The 23,474-nt window shown below is 36.9% G+C and overlaps 1 protein-coding gene across 3 annotated transcripts in view; it reads left to right on the plus strand.

The window, feature by feature from the left end:
- ANAPC10 (anaphase promoting complex subunit 10) overlaps window positions 1–23,474 on the plus strand; it is a 248,655-nt gene that overhangs the window by 23,651 nt on the left and 201,530 nt on the right. For 2 of the 3 annotated variants that reach the window (XM_045998509.1, XM_045998507.1), the window contains exons 3-4: window positions 60–150; window positions 22,016–22,136. In XM_045998509.1, coding sequence (XP_045854465.1) covers window positions 60–150; window positions 22,016–22,136 — 212 coding nt within the window. The remainder of the gene's footprint in view (window positions 1–59; window positions 151–22,015; window positions 22,137–23,474) is intronic. The other variant, XM_045998508.1, reaches the window with a different exon arrangement.

Consider the following 23,474-nt stretch of genomic DNA (forward strand, 5'->3'; position numbering starts at 1 on the left):
ATATTTGAAACATATAGCTCTTTCTTGTTCATGAGAACTTACTGTCATTTGTGTTTTAGGATTTGGAGTGGATCAGTTACGAGATGACAATCTTGAGACTTACTGGCAATCAGATGGCTCCCAGCCTCATTTAGTGAACATCCAATTCAGGTAATACATTTTTGGTTTTTCAATTTGTGTAGGTTAAATGGACAAAGCGATATATTTTATTTACATAAAATTGAAAGGCATAGAAATTATAGTGAAATGCACTTCTCTGATTTATTTATAAGCCTTGAGATTATTTTTCTATGCCTCTAGATTTTGTTTTAAGTTTACTCAGTCTTGTCTTTTGTGAATTTTTTATAGTACTTTACACGGGTCCTTTTACATAGAGATTTCTTAAATATACTTTTCAATGTGATTTTTTTTGGAAAAATATGCTTTGCGTATGACCCAAAGCAATGAATGCCTTAATGCATCTCATTAACTACATCTGAAGTGATAATAGTAAGTTCTTTAGGTATAGTCTATTCATGTAATTCTCAAATTTGTATTTCCATTTGGAAAAAAAAAAATGTTTTAACCTAGGACCTCTAAGGATATTTTGAGTTTTGAAATGCTTACTTTCTCAGGGAAAGGAAAATGACCGTGTTTTTCTATTGCTTTGAATTTATTGAGATAGATGGAAACCAGCTTACTTGATTATCTTGCCCATTTATATAATCTATTTTGACATTTTATAGCATTGTATTTTTAATTTGTTTTTCTATTCTTTTTTAAAATTCTTTTTTTTTCTTTTTATATTCTTTTTAAAAAGATTTTAAAGTAATCTCTACACCCAATGTAGGGCTTGAACTACAACCCTGAGATCAAGAGTCACATGCTAAGTTGCATAATTAAGCCAACCAGGTGCCCCTTTAGTTTGTTTTTCTCACTGAGGGTACAGATCAGCAAATTTCTTTTTCTTTCTTTCTTTCTTTCTTTCTTTTTTTTTTTATAAGTTTGATTTATTTATTTGAGAGAGAGAGGGCATGAACAAGCACACAGCAGGAGAGGGAGAGATAGATTCCCGGCTGATCAGGGATTCTGTTGTGGGGCTTGATTCAGGGACCCTGGGATCATGACCTGAGCTGAGGGCAGATGTTTACTGACTGAGCCATCCAGGTGCCCCAGATCAGCAAATTTCTTATGCAAAAGTCAGATAATAAGCATTTTATGCCTTCTGGGCTATCGGGTCTCTGTTGCAACTACTCGGGCCATTATTGCATGAAAACAGCATAGGCAATGGATACTGGCTAAATTTAGCTATTCTAATTAAACTTTATCTTAAAAAAGTAGGTGGTGGGCAGAGTTCACCCAATGGATTGTAGTATGCCAACTCCTGTCCTTATGTATTAAATATGTATACACCAGAAATAAAAACAGTACCTAATATTTTTTAGAGACTTAAAATACCAAATGCTTTGCTAAAATGTGTTACCCATTCATTTCATTTAAGCTTTACAGCTATTTTTTTTTTTTTAAGAATTTACTTATTTATTTGACAGATCACAAGAAGGCAGAGAGGCAGGCAGAGAGAGAGGGGGAAGCAGGCTCCCTGCTGAGCAGAGAACCTGATGTGGGGCTTGATCCCAGGACCCTGTGATCATGACCTGAGTGGAAGGCAGATGCTTAACCCACTGAGCCACCCAGGTGCCCCCCACCCTTTATAGCTATTTTTATTCTTATTTTATAGTCTCAGAAGCACTATGCTTTTAACCATTATACTATGTATAGTCTTTTCCATGACAACAAAGGCTGTCCATCACTTAAAACTGGTATAATGGGTGTCCTAATTTAATTGTATTATTAGAATAGCAGATTTTTTTTTTAGCAAATACAATTTTACACAGAAGACCAGTGTATTGAAGAAATAATAATTTAAAACAATCTGTTAAATTTATTGAGCATTAAAAGTTCCAGGTATTATGTATCTCATTAAAAGTTTAAATTTAATATTTAATAGTTGTTAATGTGTATCATTTTAAAATGGTCATCAAGACTAAGATGTGGGTACTATAATTTTTTTTCATTTTACAATGAAAAAACTAAAACTTAGAAAAATCAGCTAACTTTTTCAGGTCACACCCCGTGCAGTTTTAGAGCCTGGATGTGATCTAGCAGTCTTGACTTCAAAAACAGTTTATAGTTAGTATTCAGCTGTTTCTCAACCAAGCTTATTAAAACAGTCAGGAACTTAAGGCCCTCCCTGCTTAACTCAGCCCTTTCCCTGGCTAGGGAAGCCTAAGGCTTTGAGGAACACTATTTTATTTTTTTTTTTAATTAAAAAAAATTTTTTTTTAATTTATTTTATTTTTTTTTAAGATTTTATTTATTTATTTGACAGAGATCACAAGTTGGCAGAGAGGCAGGCAGAGAGAGAGGGGAGAGCAGGCTCCCCGCTGAGTAGAGAGCCCAATGCGGGGCTCCATCCCAGGACCCTGAGATCATGACCTGAGCGAAGGCAGAGGCTTTGCATTTTCGCAGAGGATTTGCATTTTGTCCCATTACTGATGGTATTTACTGATGGTATGATTAAGATAGTATCTACCAAACTCCTCCACTGGAAAGTTTCTTTCATGTTAATCAAAATTATTAATATCAGCATGGACTCAGAGTTTACTGTTTTATTCACCTGCTTTAAATCTATTTTTTTTTTTTGAAGATTTTTTTATTTGACAGATACACAGCGAGAGAGGGAACACAAGCAGGAGGGGTGGGAGAGGGAGATGCAGGCTTCCTGCTGAGCAGGGAGCCCAATGTGGGGCTCAGTCCCAGGACCCTGGGATCATGACCTGAGCCAAAGGCAGACGCTTAACAACTGAGCCACCCAGGTGCCCCATAAATCTATTACTGCCATCATTTGTGTCAGCACTCAAAGTGCCTCAGGTTTAGATAGTGGGAGTCCCCTACAGTTGACTATTACCTTTTGACAGTGTCTCTGATTATTCAAGCAATTTCTTTTGTTCTGGCAGAAGATTCTGTGCCCCATTTCCCCAAGATCAGGTGTATTGTAGTGGACAATAGTAGTTAGAAACCAGATCTTGTGGGGTGCCTGGGTGGCTTGGTCGGTGAAGCATCTGACTCTTGATTTTGGCTGAGGTTGTGGTCTTAGGGTTGTGAGATCAAGCCCCACACTGTGCTCTCTGCTCAGCAGGGGTTCTGCTTGATTTTCTCTCCCTCTTCTTCTGCCCCTCCTCCCCAACCCCCCCCCCTCCCTGCAAACCAGGTCTGGTATATTAAGCACACCCAGTGCACCAGATCTTGTATTGGGTGTGCTCATTGCTCTGGGATGCTGCTATTTCTGAGCTTTCTCAGTGAGGGGGTATGTGTATGTAACACATACATACATACATAAGCATATTTACATTTGTATTTATTTCTCTGTCTTCACACATACAGAAATCATAGATTCATACTGACACTTTCAGTTCTAATCTAAAATGAACAGGGTTTAGGGCGCCTGGGTGGCTCAGTGGGTTAAGCCGCTGCCTTCGGCTCAGGTCATGATCTCAGGGTCCTGAGATCGAGTCCCGCATGGGGCTCTCTGCTCAGCGGGGAGCCTGCTTCCCCCTCTCTCTCTCTGCCTGCCTCTCTATCTACTTGTGATCTCTCTCTGTCAAATAAATAAATAAAATCTTAAAAAAAAATAAAATGAACAGGGTTTATTCTAGTTTTTTCTCTTTCTATTCTTAAGCCCTTTCTTCATGAATGAGAATCTGGTTCTTTCTCTCTTATCTTTCCTTACTTACCTCATTAATCCACCTGTATGCAGTCTTCCATTTCTCTCATTGTCTCCTCCCCGACAAAGATACCCCTTCACCCCACCTAGGCTCTCAACCTGTCCTGTGCTGTTGTCTTTTCACTCTGTCTGTACTTCCCTATTTGCAGATAACCTTTTTTCCTGGTCTGGGTCCTGGCATCTTACATCAGTCACTCCCTTTGTGTGGGATGTTCTCTTCATCTCACTTGGGGTTTGGTGTTGCATGTCAGGCCACTTTTCTATCCCTTCTTGGTTCCAGAACCTCACTGCATGGTATGAATGCCCTCTTTTATCTCCCTTTGGGCTTGACACTCCATAATAGGCTACCTTACAATGTAGATGTCTTCTCACTCCACAAAGGCTCTTATATGCTGCATTGGGCCACCTTGTGGTATGGATGTCTTCATCACTTCACTCATGCTCTGACACCCCATACCTGGTTGCTCTCCTCTTCAGAAGTTCTGCTCACTTCCATATGGGCTCTGACACTGTCTTACACTTGCTTCCCTCCCCTGTGTGAATGCACTCCTTACTTTGAACAGGCTCCAGTAGCCCATTTTTGTGTACGTGCCTATCTTTCTAGATCCTTTCTAATAGCTTTAGGACTAAATCATTCAGAAAGGGGAAGTTCTTTTTATTAGTTTTATATTTCTTAAATTGTTTTCTAAAATCAAAATGACATTGGACACTCGTCCCTGTATTAGTGGATAATAAACTATTATATTTCAAATAGATGAAATAATAGTATAGTAAACTATAATTCTACACTTAGTCTGCCTCTATGCCCCCCCTTTTCAAAAATAAAAATAAAAATCCTTAAAAAAATCCTCAAAGGAGAGCAAAACAAGAAGTGCAAAAGATCTTTGGTAATTTTGGTTGACAGTAAGTTTAATCTTAGTTAATAGTGTGACGTGGCTGCTGGAAGAACTAATATGATCTTGGGATGCAGTAATGGAAGCATAAAGCCTTGGAAGACCTCCTGTGTATCATGTTCCATTTTGGCTTTCCCTCTATGACTGATAAAGCTAGAGTGTGCTCATAAAAACATTGAAAACATATAGTCTGCTGAAGACTTTGGGGGACATGGTAGTTTTCTTTACATAATTGGAGGCCTTTATACTTTGTGGAGGATTAGATTTCTTTTGTGTGACTTCATAAGGGAAGACTGTCCAAAAGATGGGAGTTACACAGAGACCAATAGACACACTAGCAACTGAAGTGTCATGTAGGGCTCATGCATTCAACATCCACTTTTTTTTTTTTAAGATTTTACTTATTAGAGAGAGATCGAGAGAGAGAGAGCATGAGCAGGGGGTGGGGAGGAGCAGAGGGAGAGGGAGAAGTAGACAACCCACTGAGCAGGGAGCCTGATGTAGAACTCTATCCCAGGACTCTGGGTTCATGATCTGAGCTAAAGGCAGATGCTTAACCCACTGAGGCACCCAGGGGCCTCTCAACACCCACTTTTATTTGGAAAACTTTCATATTTCTCTGCTTTTCTTTAGAGGAATATAATGTTCTACGGCCATGCAGAAATTTACAAAGAAATAATCTTCATGAAATTTTGAATAAGATTTAAAACTGTTATCTGTTAAATAAATGAAGAGGAAAGACTCACCCACCAAAAGAAAGTCTCGGCAGTTAGGGAAAAAAAATGCTAAGGCAAAGAGGGGGAAGGTCATATATCCTAAGAAAATGAAATATTGTTTGAGTGGATAATGCTGTAATTAAACGGAAAATATGGAAGCTTTTTGCCTTTTCTGTTTGTAAAGGCAATACTCGTTGGAAGAATTTCCAAATTTGTTAATAATTGTCAAAGAAAAATTAGAGTGTAGTTTAATATGGAACATTTAAAGTACATACCAGTTTTAAAGGGTAAGTACTAAAATATTAAGCCAAGCAGGAACAAAATAAAATTTCTGCTTGTGTTTGGTCTGCCTTCACAAAATTCCTGCAAATTTTATTAATGTGATCTTGTCATTTTATCATGATGATAAAAAATATATGCCATTCGTAATTATACACCATTTATAATAATTTTCATAATGAAGAAATTTTTTGAAATAGTGAAGAACAGAAGAATGTTAAGTAAAATACTGAAAGTTATACTGACTTGTTTTGAAGAGAAAGGTTGATAGTTTAACAGTGAGATAAATGATAAATTCTAAAAAAAATCAGGATTTCCTAGAATCTAGTTGAAGATGAACATTGATAGTCATAAATTCCATTATTATTTAAAATACTGAACAAAAATAACTTTATAAATTTAATAATACCATTCACACACATATATATCAACACATATATGGCTATAAATTGGTTAAGTCAAATCATGCAAATTAGTTTCCTCACTTCCCCAAATTGCTAACTGTTCATAACTTTTATGTTTTAGAAAGTTTTATAAAGTCTGTACTTTTTGCTCCATCTTCTCTGTTGATTAGTTTAGGTTTGTAAACAATACCCGTTAACAGGTGAACATCAGGACCTAGCTCATGGCAGCACACTAGTTTCAGGGCTTAGATATCTTTGTTAAAAAGCATTTGTACAGGGGCGCCTGGGTGGCTCAGTGGGTTAAAGCCTCTGCCTTTCGCTCAGGTCATGATCTCAGGGTCCTGGGATTGAGCCCTGCATCCGGCTCTCTACTCGGCAGAGAGCCTGCTTCCCCATCTCTCTCTCTGCCTGCTGCTCTGCCTACTTGTGGTCTCTCTCTCTCTCTCTGTCAAATAAAGAAGATTAAAAAAAAAAAAAAGCATTTGTACAGTTATTGAATAGTTATTGTATTTCTTCCTTATCTTCCGAAAGTAGAGCAAATGGAAAAATCAAAGTGCTGAGAAGAAGTCAAACTATCACTCTTCGCAGATGATATGATACTATATGTGGAAAACCCAAAAGACTCCACTCCAAAACTGCTAGAACTTGTACAGGAATTCAGTAAAGTGTCAGGATATAAAATCAATGCACAGAAATCAGTTGCATTTCTGTACACCAACAACATTAAAACAATAATAGGTACTAAGCTTATCAATAATTTAAGACAATTGTAAGTACATTAGAAATTATTAACTTCAACCAGACATTTATTGGACTTTACCAGTCAACTACACATTGAATTATGAATGAAAAAAAATCAAAGGAGATGTTAGGAAATTATTGTCAAAGATTATGACTAAAACATGTGATGTAATTTAGGGTTAGATAATTTTTTTTAGCTCTTAGGAACCGACTTTCACATACTGCCATTATGTAAGCCCTGTATTCAACTTTCTTCCATTTGCTTTCCGTATGTGTGTTCATGAGTACATTATGTACTAAAGAAAGGACTTTGTGTATTGAAAAAAAATTAGATTACAAATAAGCTTGAAAAGGTTCAGTGTGGACTTTATGCAACACAAGGGGTTAAGGGCTCCCCTGCAAAGTTAAAAATCTACCTGTAACTTTTCAATCCCCAAAAACTTAACTATTACCACCCTACTATTGACTGGAATCCTTATCAATAATATAGATGACTAAACATATTATTATGTGTGTTGTACACTGTATTCTTACAATTAAGTAGGCTAGAAAAAAGAAGATGTTATTCCTAGCTGTAATGAAATAAGCTAGTATTCCTAGCTAATAGTGAAAGCCCCAGACTTGCTTGTTTGTTTTAAGGTTTCTTCCTCTCCTTAAGCTTCAGTTTGTTGTAAATGGAATGATAAGATGTGGTTTGCTTCTCTTTCCATACCTAGGTTTTATTTTGTCTTCTTCCATATTTTTAACTAATTCGGAGCTCTCCAGGCCTGCTAGGGTGGGAATGGAGAACGAAAACTTAAAGTTGCCAGTTCTGTCTTGGTCCATAGCTAGTTTTTCATATATGGCTTTTATGATATTGAGAAATGTTCCCTCTATCCCTATGCTGCAGAGAGTTTTAATCAAGGAAGGATGCTGTATTTGTGAAATGCTTTTCTGCATCTGTTGTGAGGATCATACGTTCTTATCCTTTCTTTTATTAATGTAGTGTATCACATTGATTGATTTGCAGTTGTTGAACTACCCTTGCATCCCAGGAATAAATTCCACTTGGTCATGGTGAATCATCCTTTAATGTACTATTGAATGCTATTAGCTAGTATCTTGGGGAGAAGTTTTACATCCATGTTCATCAGGGATATTCATCTGTAATTCTCTTTTTTGGTAGGTCTTTGTCTGGTTTTGGGATCATGGTAATGCTCACCTCATAGAATGTGTTTGGAAGTTTTCCGTGTGCCAAATTTTCTATATCCATTTATCAGTTGATGGACATTTGGGCTCTTTCCATAATTTGGCTATTGTTGATATCAATTTCATTGCTCTTTACTATTAGCTTACTAAGTACGTGTCTTTATTTATTTATTTTTTTTTAAAGGTTTTATTTATTTGACAGACAGAGACCACAAGTAGGCAGAGAGACAGGCAGAGAGAGGAAGGGAAGCAGGCTCCCTGCCGAGCAGAGAGCCCGATGTAGGGCTCGATCCCAGGACCCTGGGACCATGACCTGAGCTGAAGGCAGAGGCTTTAACCCACTGAGCCACCCAGGTGCCCCACGTGTCTTTATTTTATTTAATGTTGTTTTAAAATGTTGGTGGTTCTACAATTTACAATATGCATCTTTAACATATCACGGTCTACCTTCAGATAATATAGTAACATTTCACATACAATACCAGAGTCTTAAACTCTTTATTCTCATTTCTCCATTTTCCTTTATGCTGCTGTTGTATGTACTTTTATTTCTCCATTTCTTATAAAGCCCATAGCATACTGCTTTAAATAGTTATCTTTAGAAAAATTTATTTTTTATTTTTATTTTAAAAAATATTTTATTTATTTATCAGAGAGAGAGAGAGTGCGCAAACAGGGGTGGTGGCAGGCAGACAGAGAAGCAGGCTCCCCACTGAGCAAGGAGCCCAGTGCCGGACTTATTCCAGGACCTTGGGATAATGACCTGAGCCTAAGGCAGAACTTAACTGACTGAATCACCCAGACGTGCCTTTATAAAAATTTTTAAGTGTGAAAAATGTTTTCTATTCACTTACATGTTTATTATTTTTAGTACTCTTTATTACTTTTCATAGATTCACATTTCTGTTTGGTATTTTCCTTACTTCTGAAGAACTTTAACATTACTCATTGTGCACATTTGTTGGTGATCAATTCTCACAGCTTTTGCTTGTTTGAAAATGTCTCTATTTGTCTTTATTTTATTTATTTATTTTTTTAAAGATTTATTATTATTGGAGAGAGTGTGAAAGAAAGGAAGAGCGCATGTGTGTGAGTTGGGGAAGGGGCAGAGGAAGAGTGAGAGAATCTCCAGCAGACTTCCTGCTGAACGAAACCAGACTTGGGGCTCAGTCCTATAACCCTGAGATCATGATCTCAGCTGAAATCACGAGTCAGATGCTTAACTGACTAAGCTACCCAGGTGCCCCTATTTTGTCTTTATTTTTATTTTTTATTTATTTAAAAAAATTTTTAATTTTTTTATAAACATATAATGTATTATTAGCCCCAGGGGTACAGGTCTGTGAATCACCAGGTTTACACACTTCACAGCACTCACCATAGCACATACCCTCCCCAATGTCCATAACCCCACCACCCTCTCCTGACCCCCCTCCCCCCAGCAACCCTCAGTTTATTTTGTGAGATTAAGAGTCTCTTATGGTTTGTCTCCCTCCCGATCCCATCTTGTTTCATTTATTCTTTTCCTACCCCCCAACCCCCGCACATTGCATCTCTACTTCCTCATATCAGGGAGATCATATGATAATTGTCTTTCTCCGATTGACATATTTCGCTAAGCATAATACCCTCTAGTTCCATCCACATCGTCGCAAATGGCAAGATTTCATTTCTTTTGATGGCTGCATAGTATTCCATTGTGTATATATACCACATCTTCTTGATCCATTCATCTGCTGATGGACATCTAGGTTCTTTCCATAGTTTGGCTATTGTGGACATTGCTGCTATAAACATTCGGGTGCATGTGCCCCTTCGGATCACTATGTTTGTATCTTTAGGGTAAATACCCAGTAGTGCAATTGCTGGGCCGTAGGGTAGCTCTATTTTCAACTTTTTGAGGAACCTCCATGCTGTTTTCCAGAGTGGTTGCACCAGCTTGCATTCCCACCAACAGTGGAGGAGGGTTCCCCTTTCTCTGCATCCTCGCCAGCATCTGTCATTTCCTGATTTGTTAATTTTAGCCATTCTGACTGGTGTGAGGTGGTATCTCATTGTGGTTTTGATTTGTATTTCTCTGATGCTGAGTGATGTGGAACATTTTTTCATGTGTCTGTTGGCCATCTGGATGTCTTTGCAGAAATGTTGTTAATGTCCTCTGCCCATTTCTTGATTGGATTATTTGTTCTTTGGGTGTTGAGTTTGCTAAGCTCTTTGTAGATTTTGGACACTAGCCCTTTATCTGATATGTCATTTGCAAATATCTTCTCCCATTCTGTCAGTTGTCTTTTGGTTTTATTACCTGTTTCCTTTGCTGTGCAAAAGCTTTTGATCTTGATGAAATCCCAATAGTTCATTTTTGCCCTTGTTTCCCTTGCCTTTGGCGATGTTCCTAGGAAGAAATTGCTGAAGCTGAGGTCGAAGAGGTTGCTGCCTGTGTTCTCGTCAAGGATTTTGATGGATTCCTTTCTCACATTGAGGTCCTTCATCCATTTTGAGTCTGTTTTTGTGTGTGGTGTAAGGAAATGGGCCAGTTTCATTTTTCTGCATGTGGCTGTCCAATTTTCCCACCACCATTTGTTGAAGAGGCTGTCTTTATTCCATTGGACATTCTTTCCTGCTTTGTCAAAGATTAGTTGACCATAGAATTGAGGGTCTATTTCTGGGCTCTCTATTCTGTTCCGTTGATCAATGTGTCTGTTTTTGTGCTAGTACTATACTGTCCTGATGATGACAGCTTTGTCATAGAGCTTGAAGTCCGGAATTGTGATGCCACCAACTTTGGCTTTCTTTTTCAATATTCCTTTGGCTATTCGAGGTCTTTTCTGGTTCCATATAAATTTTAGGATTCTTTGTTCCATTTCTTTGAAAAAAATGGATGGTATTTTGATAGGGATTGCATTAAATGTGTAGATTGCTTTAGGTAGCATAGACATTTTCACGATATTTGTTCTGCCACCCAGGAGCATGAAACATTTTTCCATTTCTTTCAGTCTTCCTCAGTTTCTTTCATGAGTACTTTATAGTTTTCTGAGTATAGATTCTTTGCCTCTTTGGTTAGGTTTATTCCTAGGTATCTTATGGTTTTGGGTGTAACTGTAAGTGGGATTGACTCCTTAATTTCTCTTTCTTCTGTCTTGTTGTTGGTGTAGAGAAATGCATTGATTTTATATCCTGACACTTTACTGAATTCCTGTACAAGTTCTAGCAGTTTTGGAGTGGAGTCTTTTGGGTTTTCCACATGTAGTATCATATCATCTGCAAAGAGTGATAGTTTGACGACTTCTTTGCCAATTTGAATGCCTTTAATTTCTTTTTGTTGTCTGATTGCTGAGGCTAGGACTTCTAGTACTATGTTGAATAGCAGTGGTGATAATGGACATCCCTGCCGTGTTCCTGACCTTAGCGGAAAAGCTTTCAGTTTTTCTCCATTGAGAATGATATTTGCAGTGGGTTTTTCATAGATGGCTTTCATGATATTGAGGTATGTTCCCTCTATCCCTACACTTTGAAGAGTTTTGATCAGGAAGGATGCTGTACTTTTTCAAATGCTTTTTCAGCATATTGAGAGTATCATATGCTCTTGTTCTTTCTTTTATTAATGTATTGTATCACATTGATTGATTTGCGGATGTTGAACCAACCTTGCAGCTCTGGAATAAATCCCACTTGTTCGTGGTGAATAATCCTTTTAATGTACTGTTGGATACTATTGGCTAGTATTTTGGTGAGAATTTTCACACCTGTGTTCATCAAGGATATTGGTCTGTAATTCATCTTGATGGGTTTTGGGATCAAGGTGATGCTGGCCTCATAAAATGAGTTTGGAAGTTTTCCTTCCATTTCTATTTTTCAGAACAGTTTCAGGAGAATAGGAATTAATTCTTCTTTAAATGTTTGGTAGAATTCCCCTGGGAAGCCGTCTGGCCTGGGCTTTTGTTTGTTTGGAGATTTTTGATGACTTTTTCAATCTTCTTACTGGTTATGGGTCTGTTCAGGTTTTCTATTTCTTCCTGCTTCAGTTGTGGTAGTTTATACCTCTCTAGGAATGCATCCATTTCTTCTAGATTGTCAAATTTGTTGGCCCAGACCTGCTCATAATATGTTCTTATAATTGTTTGTATTTCTTTGGTTTTGGCTGTGATCTCTCCTCTTTCATTCATGATTTTATTTATTTGGGTCCTTCTCTTTTCTTTTTGATAAGTCTGGCCAGTGGTTTATCAATCTTATTAATTCTTTCAAAGAACCAGCTCCTAGTTTTGTTGATTTTTTCTATTGTTTTTTTGGTTTCTATTTCATGATTTCTGCTCTGATCTTTATGATTTCTCTTCTCCTGCTGGGTTTAGGCTTTCTTTGTTGTTCTTTCTCCAGCTCCTTTAGGTGTAGGATTAGGTTGTGTCCTTGAGACCTTTCTTGTTTCTTGAGAAAGGCTTGCATTGCTATATAATTTCCTCTCAGGACTGCCTTTGCTGTCTTCCACACAGTTTGAACTGTTGTGTTTTCATTATCATTTGTTTCCATGATTTTTTTCAATTCTTCTTTAATTTCCTGGTTGACCCATTTATTCTTTAGAAGGATGCTGTTTAGTCTCCATGTATTTGGGTTCTTTCCAAATTTCCTCTTGTGATTGAGTTCTAGCTTCAGAGCATCGTGGTCTGAAAATATAAAGGGAATGATCCCAGTCTTTTGATACTGATTGAGACCTGATTTATGACCCAGGATGTGATCTATTCTGGAGAATGTTCCATGTGCACTAGAGAAGAATGTGTATTCTGTTGCTTTGGGATGAAATGTTCTGAATATATCTGATGTCCATCTGGTCCAGTGTGTCATTTAAGGCCTTTATTTCCTTGTTGATCTTTTGCTTGGATGATCTGTCCATTTCAGTGAGGGGGAGTGTTAAAGTCCCCTACTATTATTGTATTAGTGTTGATGTGTTTCTTTGATTTTGTTATTATTTGGTTTATACAGTTGGCTGCTCCCATGTTAGGGGCATAGATATTTAAAATTGTTAGACCTTCTTGTTGGACAGACCCTTTGAGTAGGATATAGTGTCCTTCCTCATCTCTTTTTATAGTCTTTGGCTTAAAAGCTAATGGATCTGATGAAAGGATTGCCACCCCAGCTTTCTTCTGATGCCCATTAGCATGGTAAATTGTTTTCCACCCCCTCACTTTAAATTTGGAGGTGTTTTCGGGTCTAAAATTGATGGGTTTTGTTTTTTTTATCCATTCTGATACCCTGTGTCTTTTGACTGGGGCATTTAGCTCATTTACATCCAGGGTAACTATTGAGAGATACGAATTTAGTGCCATTGTATTGCCTGTAAGGTGACTGTTACTGTATATTGTCTCTGTTCCTTCTGATGTACTATTTTTAGAGTCTCTCTTTGCTAAGAGCGCCCCTTTCAATATTTCCTGTAGAGCTGGTTTGGTGTTTGCAAATTCTTTCAGTTTTTGTTTGTCCTGGAAGCTTTTTATCTCTCCTTCTATTTTCAATGATAGCCTAGCTGGATATAGTATTCTTGGCTGCATGTTTTTCTCATTTAGTGCTCTGAATATATCATGCCAGTTCTTTCTGGCCTGCCAGGTCTCTGTGGATAAGTCCGCTGCCAATCTAATATTTTTACCATTTTATGTTACAGACTTCTTTTCCTGGGCTGCATTCAGTATTTTCTTTTTGTCGCTAAGACTTGTAAATTTTACTATTAGGTGACGGGGTGTGGACCTATTCTTACTGATTTTGAGGGGGATTCTCTGCACCTCCTGGATTTTGATGCTTGTTTCCTGAGCCATGTTAGGGAAATTCTCTACAATAATTCTCTCCAATATACCTTCTGCTCCCCTCTCTCTTTCTTCTTCTTCTGGAATCCTAATTATTCTAATGTTGTTTCATCTTATGGTATCACTTATCTCTTGAATTCTCCCCTCATAGTCCAGTATTTGTGTGTCTCTCTTTTGCTCAGCTTCTTTATTCTCTGTCATTTGGTCTTCTATATCACTAATTCTTTCTTCTGCCTCATTTATCCTGGCAGTAAGAGCCTCCATTTTTGATTGCACCTCATTAATAGCTTTTTTGATTTCAACTTGGTTAGATTTTAGTTCTTTTATTTTTCCAGAAAGGGCTTTTATATCTCCAGAGAGGGTTTCTCTAATATCTTCCATGCCTTTTTCGAGCCCGGCTAGAACCTTTAGAATCGTCATTCTGATCTCTAGCTCTGACATATTACCCATATCCGTATTGATTAGGTCCCTAGCCTTCAGTACTGCCTATTGTTCTTTTTTTTGTGGTGAGTTTTTCCACCTTGTCATTTTGTCCAGATAAGAATATATGAAGGAGCGGGACGCCTGGGTGGCTCAGTTGGTTGGGCGGCTGCCTTTGGCTCAGGTCATGATCCCAGCATCCTGTGATCAAGTCCCATATCGGGCTCCTTGCTCGGCAGGGAGCCTGCTTCTCCCTCTGCCTCTGCCTGCCTCTCTGCCTACTTGTGATCTCTCTCTCTCTGTCTCTCTCTCTCTGACAAATAAATAAATAAAATCTTAAAAAAAAAAAAAAGAATATATGAAGGAGCAAATAAAATACTAAAAGGGTGGAAAAGACCCCAGGAAAATGTGCTTTAACCAAATCAAGAGACCACCAAATCGTTGGGGAGAAAGGGGATAAAAAGAAGTTCAGAAAAGAAAAGAAAATTTAAAAAAGAAAACAAATAAAGAAAAAATATAAAAAAGAAAAAATATATATATTAGACTGGTGACTAGAACAGGGTCACCCACTTAATTTGGGGAGTATTTTGGTCCTTAGAAGAAACTACCTCCCAAAATTTTAAAGAATGACATGTTTGTCTGCTTTATACTGTCTCACAGATCCCTGACATTCTATTTATTTTAATGAGGAATGAGATGTTTTTGTTTTCTATCATTAATTCTGGAGAGTTTCTGTGGTTATATCATTATGTTCACAGTCTTCTGCAGTACTTAAACTGTTAATTACATCCAGTGAATTTTTTATTTCAGATTTTTTTTTCATGTCTACAAATTCCATTTTTTAAAAAATATTTTTCATCTCTCCATATTGTGCTCATGTTTTCTTTTAATTCTTGGAGCATCTTTGTAACAGACTATATTTTCCACATTCTTTTTTTTTTTAAGAGATTTTATTTATTTGAGAGAATGCATGAGAGAGAGCACCACAGAGAGCACAAGTTTGGGGGGAAGGGAGAAGCAGGACCCCCACTGACCAGGGAGTCCGATGATGTGGGGCTCAGTTCCAGGACCCTGGGACCACGACCTGAGCCAAAGACAGATGCTTAACTGACTGAGCCACCCAGGTGTCCCACAACATTATTTTCTATTGCACATGCCCTTCTACAACTTCGCTACTGCCTGATCAAGAGATGACATGTATCTTCTTGCTTGAAACTGGTCAGGCCCTTATGGATCTGTTGCCTGAGAATATGGATGTTATGACACTGTTATTTCTAAGCCTGGGTCATAGAAAGTATACAACTTCTACCTTGTTTTCTCTCTTTTTTTGCGATTCTCTCCCTGATATTTCTCTACCATGCTGTGAGAAAACCCACATCAAATGGGGAAGTCCATGACGAAATGAACCAAAGGCCAAAGCCTTAGCTAATAGCTCCCAGCCAATAACCCACACCAGCTTTCCAACCATATTAGTGAGCTGTCTTGGAAACAGATCCTTTAGCTCCCAAGTCAAGTTGCCACACCTCAGGCTGTGTAGAACTTTCCTTTTGAGCCCTGCCCAAATTCCAGATTCACAAACAAAATAATTTTTTTAAGCCACAAGTTTTGAATTGTTTGTTATATACCTGTAGGTATTTATATTTTCTCTTTTAATTTCTTATCTTTTGATTCTGTCATCTCTGTCTTTTCCATATCTTTATTGACTGATTTTTCATTATGGGTTACATTTTCCTGATTCTTTATAGTAATTTTTAAAAATTTTATTTATTTATTTGAGAGAGAGAGAGAGAGTGTGTGAGAGAGAGCATGAGAGGGGAAAAGGTCAGAGGGAGAAGCAGACTCCCTGCGGAGCTGGGAGCCAGATGTGGGACTCATGGGACTCTGGGATCATGACCTTAGCGGAAGGCAGTAGCTTAACCAACTGAGCCACCCAGGTGCCCTCTTTATAGTAATTTTTGATTGGATGCAGGATTTAGTAAATTTTGTTGAGTGCAATCTATTGTTTTGTTTTAAAAGAGGATTGGACTTTGTTCTGGCAGGCAGTTAAGTTACTTAAGAATCAACTTGATCTTTTTGGAGGGTTGATCTCTTTACAGTGGGACTACAGTACCTTTTACTGTCAGGTGGGGTTCAGAAAACTTTTTTTGTAGTAAGATAGGTAGTAAATATTTTAGGCCATGCAAACCATGTTGTAGGCTGTTGCAGCTGCTCAAATTTGCTGTGCAAAGCAGCTGTGGACAGTAGGTAAATGAATGGGTGCTTCTTTGTTTAAATAAGACTTTATTCACAGGAGTAAGTGTTGGGCCACATTTGGCCTGTGAGCACTGTTTGGCTGATCCCTGCTCTGGGGCAGTAGTTCTTTAAGTTTTTTGGTTTTAGTGCCACTTCAAACTTTTATCTGGGTCTCTTTTGCTTATTTTTTGTATCTGTCAGTATTTGCCATATTAGAAATTATAGCTGAAGTATTTGAGTCTTTATTCATCCAAAATTAAATGATTAACCTATTATATGCTTGCATGAATAACATTTTTTTTAAAAGATTTTATTTATTTGACAGACAGAAAGATCACAAGTAGGCAGAGGCAGGCAGAGAGAGAGGGGGAAGCAGGCTCCCTGCTGAGCGGAGAGCCTAATGGGGGGCTCGATCCCAGGACCCTGAGACCATGATCTGAGCCGAAGGCAGAGGCTTAACCCACTGAGGCACCCAGGCACCTATGAATGACATTTTTTTAATGAAAAATAACTATCTCTTCGAAAACGAAGGATAACGAGAATAATGTTATCCATTTACTTTTTTTGGTGTGAATGTCTTTCTGTCTGGCTTAAGAGAGAAGAGCAGGAGTCTCATATGTGCTTCTTCGTTAAATCTTTTGCAACATTCCCTCTCAGATAACATTTGAAACGCTCTACCATGTACTCTTAGGAGAATGATTCTGAAAATGGCAAGTACCATTTTAGGATTATTAGAAAAACAGTTGAGACCTTGTTGATCCCCTGAAAAGGACTTCCAAGTCTTCCGCAGGTCCCCAGACCACACTTCAAGATCACTTACCTTGGGCAAGATTAACCTCAAGTATGCTAGGGCTTGACCCTTCTGGGATCTCAAATGAATATGCTAGATATTTGAAGAGGTGTTCATACTCTCCACTTTGGTTTTTGGGAACTCCAGTGATTCCCTACCCTTTGTGACCTCTGGGAATTGTTTAGCTGTTTTCTCCTGTAATGTTTCTTTCCCAGCAATGCTATTCTTTGCTTGTCTTTGTAGAGTTTCACCCTATGCATGTACAGGATGCTCCATGCAGACTTCTGGAGTTTTTCTGTAGGATAGCTCCTTCCTCAACTTAATGAGACTGAAAGATTCTATTAGACTGTGCCCTCCCTGCATTGCAGTCTAGAAATTGCCTTCAATCAGAAAGCACAGTTGTACATAGTGTTCACCTCATTCATATCCATTCTCTCAGGATTCTTAATGCTGCCTGTTGTTTAGTGTCTGCAGATAGTTGTTTCGTTTGTGGTTGCATTTTGTTGTTTATGTTGGGGGTAGGGCTAAGTCCTGTAACAGTTATTTCTTCATGTGCAGACATCCCTGTTTGTTTGGGTTTTGTTTTTAACCATATCTGTTGAAACAATCACACTGAGGTCTTATGTCCCTATTAAAGCATGATATTTGTTGTCTTAATCTTCAGTAAAAACTTTCCTTTTAGTATTCTGTTTATATTGATAAAAAAGTAACTTTTACACAAAAGGGACATTTTCCACTATGGTATGAGGAACAAAGGGGAATGTAGTCACTTATTATATATGTAAACCATTTGTTTGCCTTTTGTATTAGGCAAATATGTGGGCGCTTTATGTCTCAGTTTCTTAGTAATAATGTATCTAGAATGTTAACAGGGAATGATAAACAGAATATTATAACTATTTTGTTTTTTAGTTTTAAGTCTTGTCCCTCAGGAGTTAGTAATTACTCTTACCTACAGTAGTTATACAGACATAGATTCAAATTCTGAGTCTGTGCTTTACTAGATTTGTAAATGAGACTGTTTCTTTACCCTGAATCTGAGCCTCTGTTTCCTTATCTGTAATGTGGGCATGATAATGCTCTATTAAATAGAAATAAGAACGTTTAGCAACACAGCTGCTGCTGCTGCCAAGGTTTTTTTTTTGTTTTTTTGTTTGTTTGTTTGTTTTTGGTAATAGAGCTTCTAATAACAGTGCTTTAAACAAGTGGAAATTTATTTTCTCTTTCTCTTCGATAAGAAGAACCTGGCAGTTCAGAAATGGTATGACAGCCCACAGTGCATGTATTGTGGACCCAGATTCCTTCTCTTTCCATTCTACCATTCTTAGTTTAAGAGTTCTAGCCTCAAGGTCAATTCATAAGTACTTGCTGGAATTATACCCAACATGTCTGTGAGCCAGGCAGCAGGAAGGAGTAGGTGGGGAAGGTAAAAGGGGGCATTTCTTCCTTTAAAGAAACCTTATAAAATATAGTCATTTGATTCAAATCTTACTGGCCATAACTTAGTCATATGGTTATATCTAGCTTTAAAGGAAGCTGGGGAATATAGTCTTTTAGCAGAAGGCTATGAAGAAGGAAGGGAAAAGGTTGGCATCCAGGAGCATCTGTCACTAATGTCTTCTCTTTCAATTTTATGGGTTCCCAATGAATTGAGAAATTATCCAGGAGTCAGCGGGTAGAGTCCAAAATATCATTCTTTTAAAACTGACAAAGCTGATTCTTGAGAAAGGGGCTTATATTTGCAGTTAAGTGTGTTTCCTAATATTAAACCCTAGCTTTATTATTTTTTTTTTTAAAGATTTTATTTATGTATTTGACAGATAGAGATCACAAGTAGGGAGAGAGGCAGGCAGAGAAAGAGAGAGGAGGAAGCAGGCTCCCTGCCAAGCAGAGAGCCCGATGTGGGGCTCGATCGCAGGAAGCTGGGATCATGACCTGAGGCTTCAACCCACTGAGCCACCCAGGCGCCCCTAAACCCTAGCTTTAAACAGACTTGTCCATCCAGTCATGAAAGTGCTGGGCCAGGTAGAGCCTGCCCCTATTAACTTTGTGGCATGAAGGAACAAAGTCAATGTGTGTGTTCTGCCAGCAGCTGTTTCTCAGCAGAAAGGGAAGGGTGGGTGAGGACTAGAGAGGCTGAGAGTGTTACATATGGCATCAGAAATGGGGAAGTGTTACCTTCTCTCTTTTCCCTTCCTATAGTACTTTATCCTAAGAGTTTAGCATGGTGCTTGGCATTGAGTAAGCGTGCAGTATGATGCTTATTATTATAATGATGATTTGAGCAATTTGAGTAGCCACCATGATGTCTCAGGAACCTGTGCATTTAATCTTCCCACATGCGTTGCTATGGCTTCTATGCACTATTATTTTTTTATGAGATAAAATTGATAAATAATTTTAAAAGGTTGTATAGGTACCTTTTAGAGTAACAGTGTTTAAACTTTCGTTGAGGTCATAGTTCCCTTTACAAATGTAAAGCAAATTATACATATGCTTTCTGGGAATACATGGGTCTTAAGGACTTATGGTAGCTAAAATTCAGATACCGCCATATTACTATAAACTGGTATCAATGACTGTTGAATAAGTACGATTAATTTACAGGAAGGCGAGAGTGGTTAAGATCATGTGAGGCAGATGAACAGGCAACATGTTTCAACTCCAACTGTGCCTACCTCCTAGCTTTTACCTTAAGCCACTTAATATTAACCTGGGTGTTACTGTTTTTCTTGTTCTAAGTCAATAAAACGAAGGTGGTAATAGCGTCTATATCTAAGGTAGAGGAGTAAATAGAAGCCTTACTTCTGGGCCAGAGTATCCACTTGCTCTCTTCTTTTGTTGCTATTGTTTTTGTAGTCATTATTGTTGTCACCCTTCTTTGCCTTTCTCACCTCACCCTGATTGTCTTGCAGGTTCCAGTGACCTAAGTTCTCTTGAATTTCATAACTTGGAGATAAAATTATTCCCTGCAAACAGCTTGGCCCTTTAGATCTGTTTTTGTTAAAAAAAGAAAAGCAAAAGTCCTCAAGAGTAATCTTCATGATCTTTGATCTTTCCACGATAAGAAAGACCTTACACAGCCTACTTCTGGCTCATCAGGGAAAAAGATCTTTTGGATGCCCTTCAAAATTTTCCCTTCTTTCTTTGTTCCCTCTCATGTCTCCTTCCTGGCCCACCAGAAAGAAAAGATGTCAGTTTGATACCTCTGGCCCCTTTTGAAAACCTGGTAATGGTATTTATCCTGTCAGCAGTTCCTGGGCATTTAGTGTTTTATATCTTGATCTGTCTTTATTATTTGAGGAAAAGTCCTTAACTTTCCCCATTCCTTTCTGATGAATAGCTTGGGTTATAGAAGTTTGGTCCCCTTACTAAGAGCTACAGACTCCCTGCTGTTTTTATAGGTTGACTTTTGACACAGACTGCTTCTGTTCAAGGAGCTCATTGTTATTAAGTTAGTGCCAGTTTATACCAGAACTTAACTTTTAAAGCACATTTAAATAGACTTCTTATTGGCTTTTTGGTTGATGTTTAAAATTGTCTAGTGTTTTTTTTTCCCTAATGACCCAAATAGCACATGCTCAGTGTAAAAAAAAATTCAGAAAACATATAAATCATAAAGAAGAAATAAAAGCTCTCCCATAGTTCTACTCCACCAAACTAGTCACTTTTACTTTTTTATATGATTCTATCTACATCTATCTATATTGTATGTATATAAATATATATAAAAAACATATATACCTATACATATATATAGATTTTTATACTTTTCAAGTTTTTTTTTGTTTTCCCCAGAATGCAGTCCTTCTATATATACTGTTTTGTAATCTCCTTTTTTCCCTAACCTATATAATGTGTTTGATTGTTTTAAATAATTGTATAGGATTTCATAGAATGGATATAATTTACTTAGCTAATTCCGTATTGAGATGGATACTTAGGTTGCTTATGATTTTTCAGTAATTTAACCCCAGGATGGTAAACATTTTTCTGCATCCATTTTTGAGTAGTTGTGTTATTTTGGTTTTCTGATGCATTCTTAGAGTTTAATTCATGTGTCAAAGATTGTATACCTACTAACTGATTATGAAAGTACCTTTTTCTAATCAAATTTGGGTATTATCGGTCATTTTAATATTTTTCAGTGTGATAACAAAACTAATGTCTGAGTGATTAAGTCCTATTTCTTTGATTATTAGAGATTAAACATATTTTCATGTTTTTTGGCCACTTGCATTTTTTTCTGAGATTAATTTTGTGTTATATAGTCTTGCTTATTTTCCTAAGATATGTATATTTTGAAAACAGCAGAACTTTATTTCTTGAGATATTTAAAAATTATACTATTATATACTCTATAATACATATTTACATATTATAAAATTATATTACAAATGATATTGTTTTTGCTGGACTTAATTTCTTACTTAGCTAGTTATTTCCAAGTATTGACATAGGAAAGAAATTAACTAGTAAAGAAAACCAAGCTTGTTAGAATAATTTATTTGTCTAAAATACAAATGAAGAGAATTGAAATTCTTAATGCTTATTTGCACTTTAAGATACCTAGTTTGGTTTAAATGTTTTGACTTTGCTCACATCTGGTTCTTGACCATTTTCTAGGTAAGAGATGCCTATATAAATGTGTATCTGTATTTTTACTTGTTCATTTTCGTCATTGTTAAAATGAAAGAAATTGGAAATTGTTAATTGAAGTACTCATTTTAGCAGACTATGATCAGAAGATGCTTGGATATCTCTTTCCACATGATAAGGAGCATGTTTTTATTTTATTGCTTTTAGAAGAAAAACAACAGTGAAGACATTATGTATTTATGCAGACTACAAATCTGATGAAAGCTATACTCCAAGCAAGATCTCCGTCAGAGTAGGAAATAATTTTCACAATCTTCAAGAAATTCGGGTATGTTTTTCACATTTTAAAAAATATGTTCTCCTGTGACTCTTGCTCTTTAGAAAATAGTTACATATGACATTAGATTAGACAGATTAAAATGTTAATACATAAAAGGAATATTGTTAATATTTAAGAAAGCATTTTTAATTTTTTATATTTAAAATTTTTTTTTGATTCATTTGTCATCTTAGTTTTTTCCCAGTGTTTTATTACGGAAATTTTCAGACATACAGAAAAGCTGAATTGTAGGGTAAACCCCAGTATACTCACCTCCTAGAATCTGTAATTTTCAGTGTTTTGCTATATTTGCTTATTATTACCTGTCCATCAATTCATCTAATTTTTATATGCATTTCAAAATAACTTGCAGATATTTGTACTTATCATTCCAAATACTTCAGCATAATATATGATAACTGGAGTTTTGAATATTTGCTTCAGGCTCATTTTTTAAGGTACAATTTATATGCAGTTACCACAAATCTTAAATATATTTATTTGTGAGTTTTCACAAATGCAAAAACATATCTGTAACCCTGACTCCTATTAACATATAGAACATTTTCACTACCCCATTAAATTTCCTCATATCTCTTCCCAATCAATCTCCATCTCTATCCTACTCTCAGAGGTAAGTGTTGTTCTAATTTCTTTGTTTGCTCATTCATTCATGTTCATTCATTTATTAATAGATCATTTTATTCTGTTCTAGCATGTCATATAAATGGAATCACAGATGGTATAACTTATTGTGAGACTTCTTTTGCTCAGCCTAATTTTTTGACAGTCCATCCATGTTGTTGCCTGTATAGCAGTACTTCATTTTTCTATATTCCTGAGTTATACTCCATTGTTTGAATATACCCCAATTTATTTATCTGCTATGTAACCTTTCCAAGCTATCAGGATAATGCTTTTGTGACCTGAATGTTCTTAGTGCTAAAATATTTACATTTCAGAGATAACTTTCAGTGAGTTTGAACTTTGTACTTGAAAAGTTCTGGCCCTTTGCATCTTTTCTTGTCAGAAAATCATTGAGTTCAAATAATCATTAAAATCTTTTGAATTAGGTAATTCTGAGAGATCTGGGAAGCACCTGTGATTTTTGAAAGCCTTCCAGCCAATTTGTGGCCTAGACTCTTATTCAAGTTAGTGTTTATAAGACCCTGTCTCTACATTTATATTTCTTCCCTGAGTTAGTAATAAAATAGCTTAATAAGAATCACCTATACTTTCATTACTTACTCATTAAATGCAGTGTTGTTTCTTTGTGAAATTTGTGTATGTGTTGACAAATAAGGACATTGTCACCCACAGATATTTTGCTTTTTTATATTTTTTCAT

The sequence above is a fragment of the Meles meles genome, chromosome 2, assembly GCF_922984935.1.
Source record: "Meles meles chromosome 2, mMelMel3.1 paternal haplotype, whole genome shotgun sequence".
In the NCBI taxonomy this organism is placed as follows: domain Eukaryota; kingdom Metazoa; phylum Chordata; class Mammalia; order Carnivora; family Mustelidae; genus Meles; species Meles meles.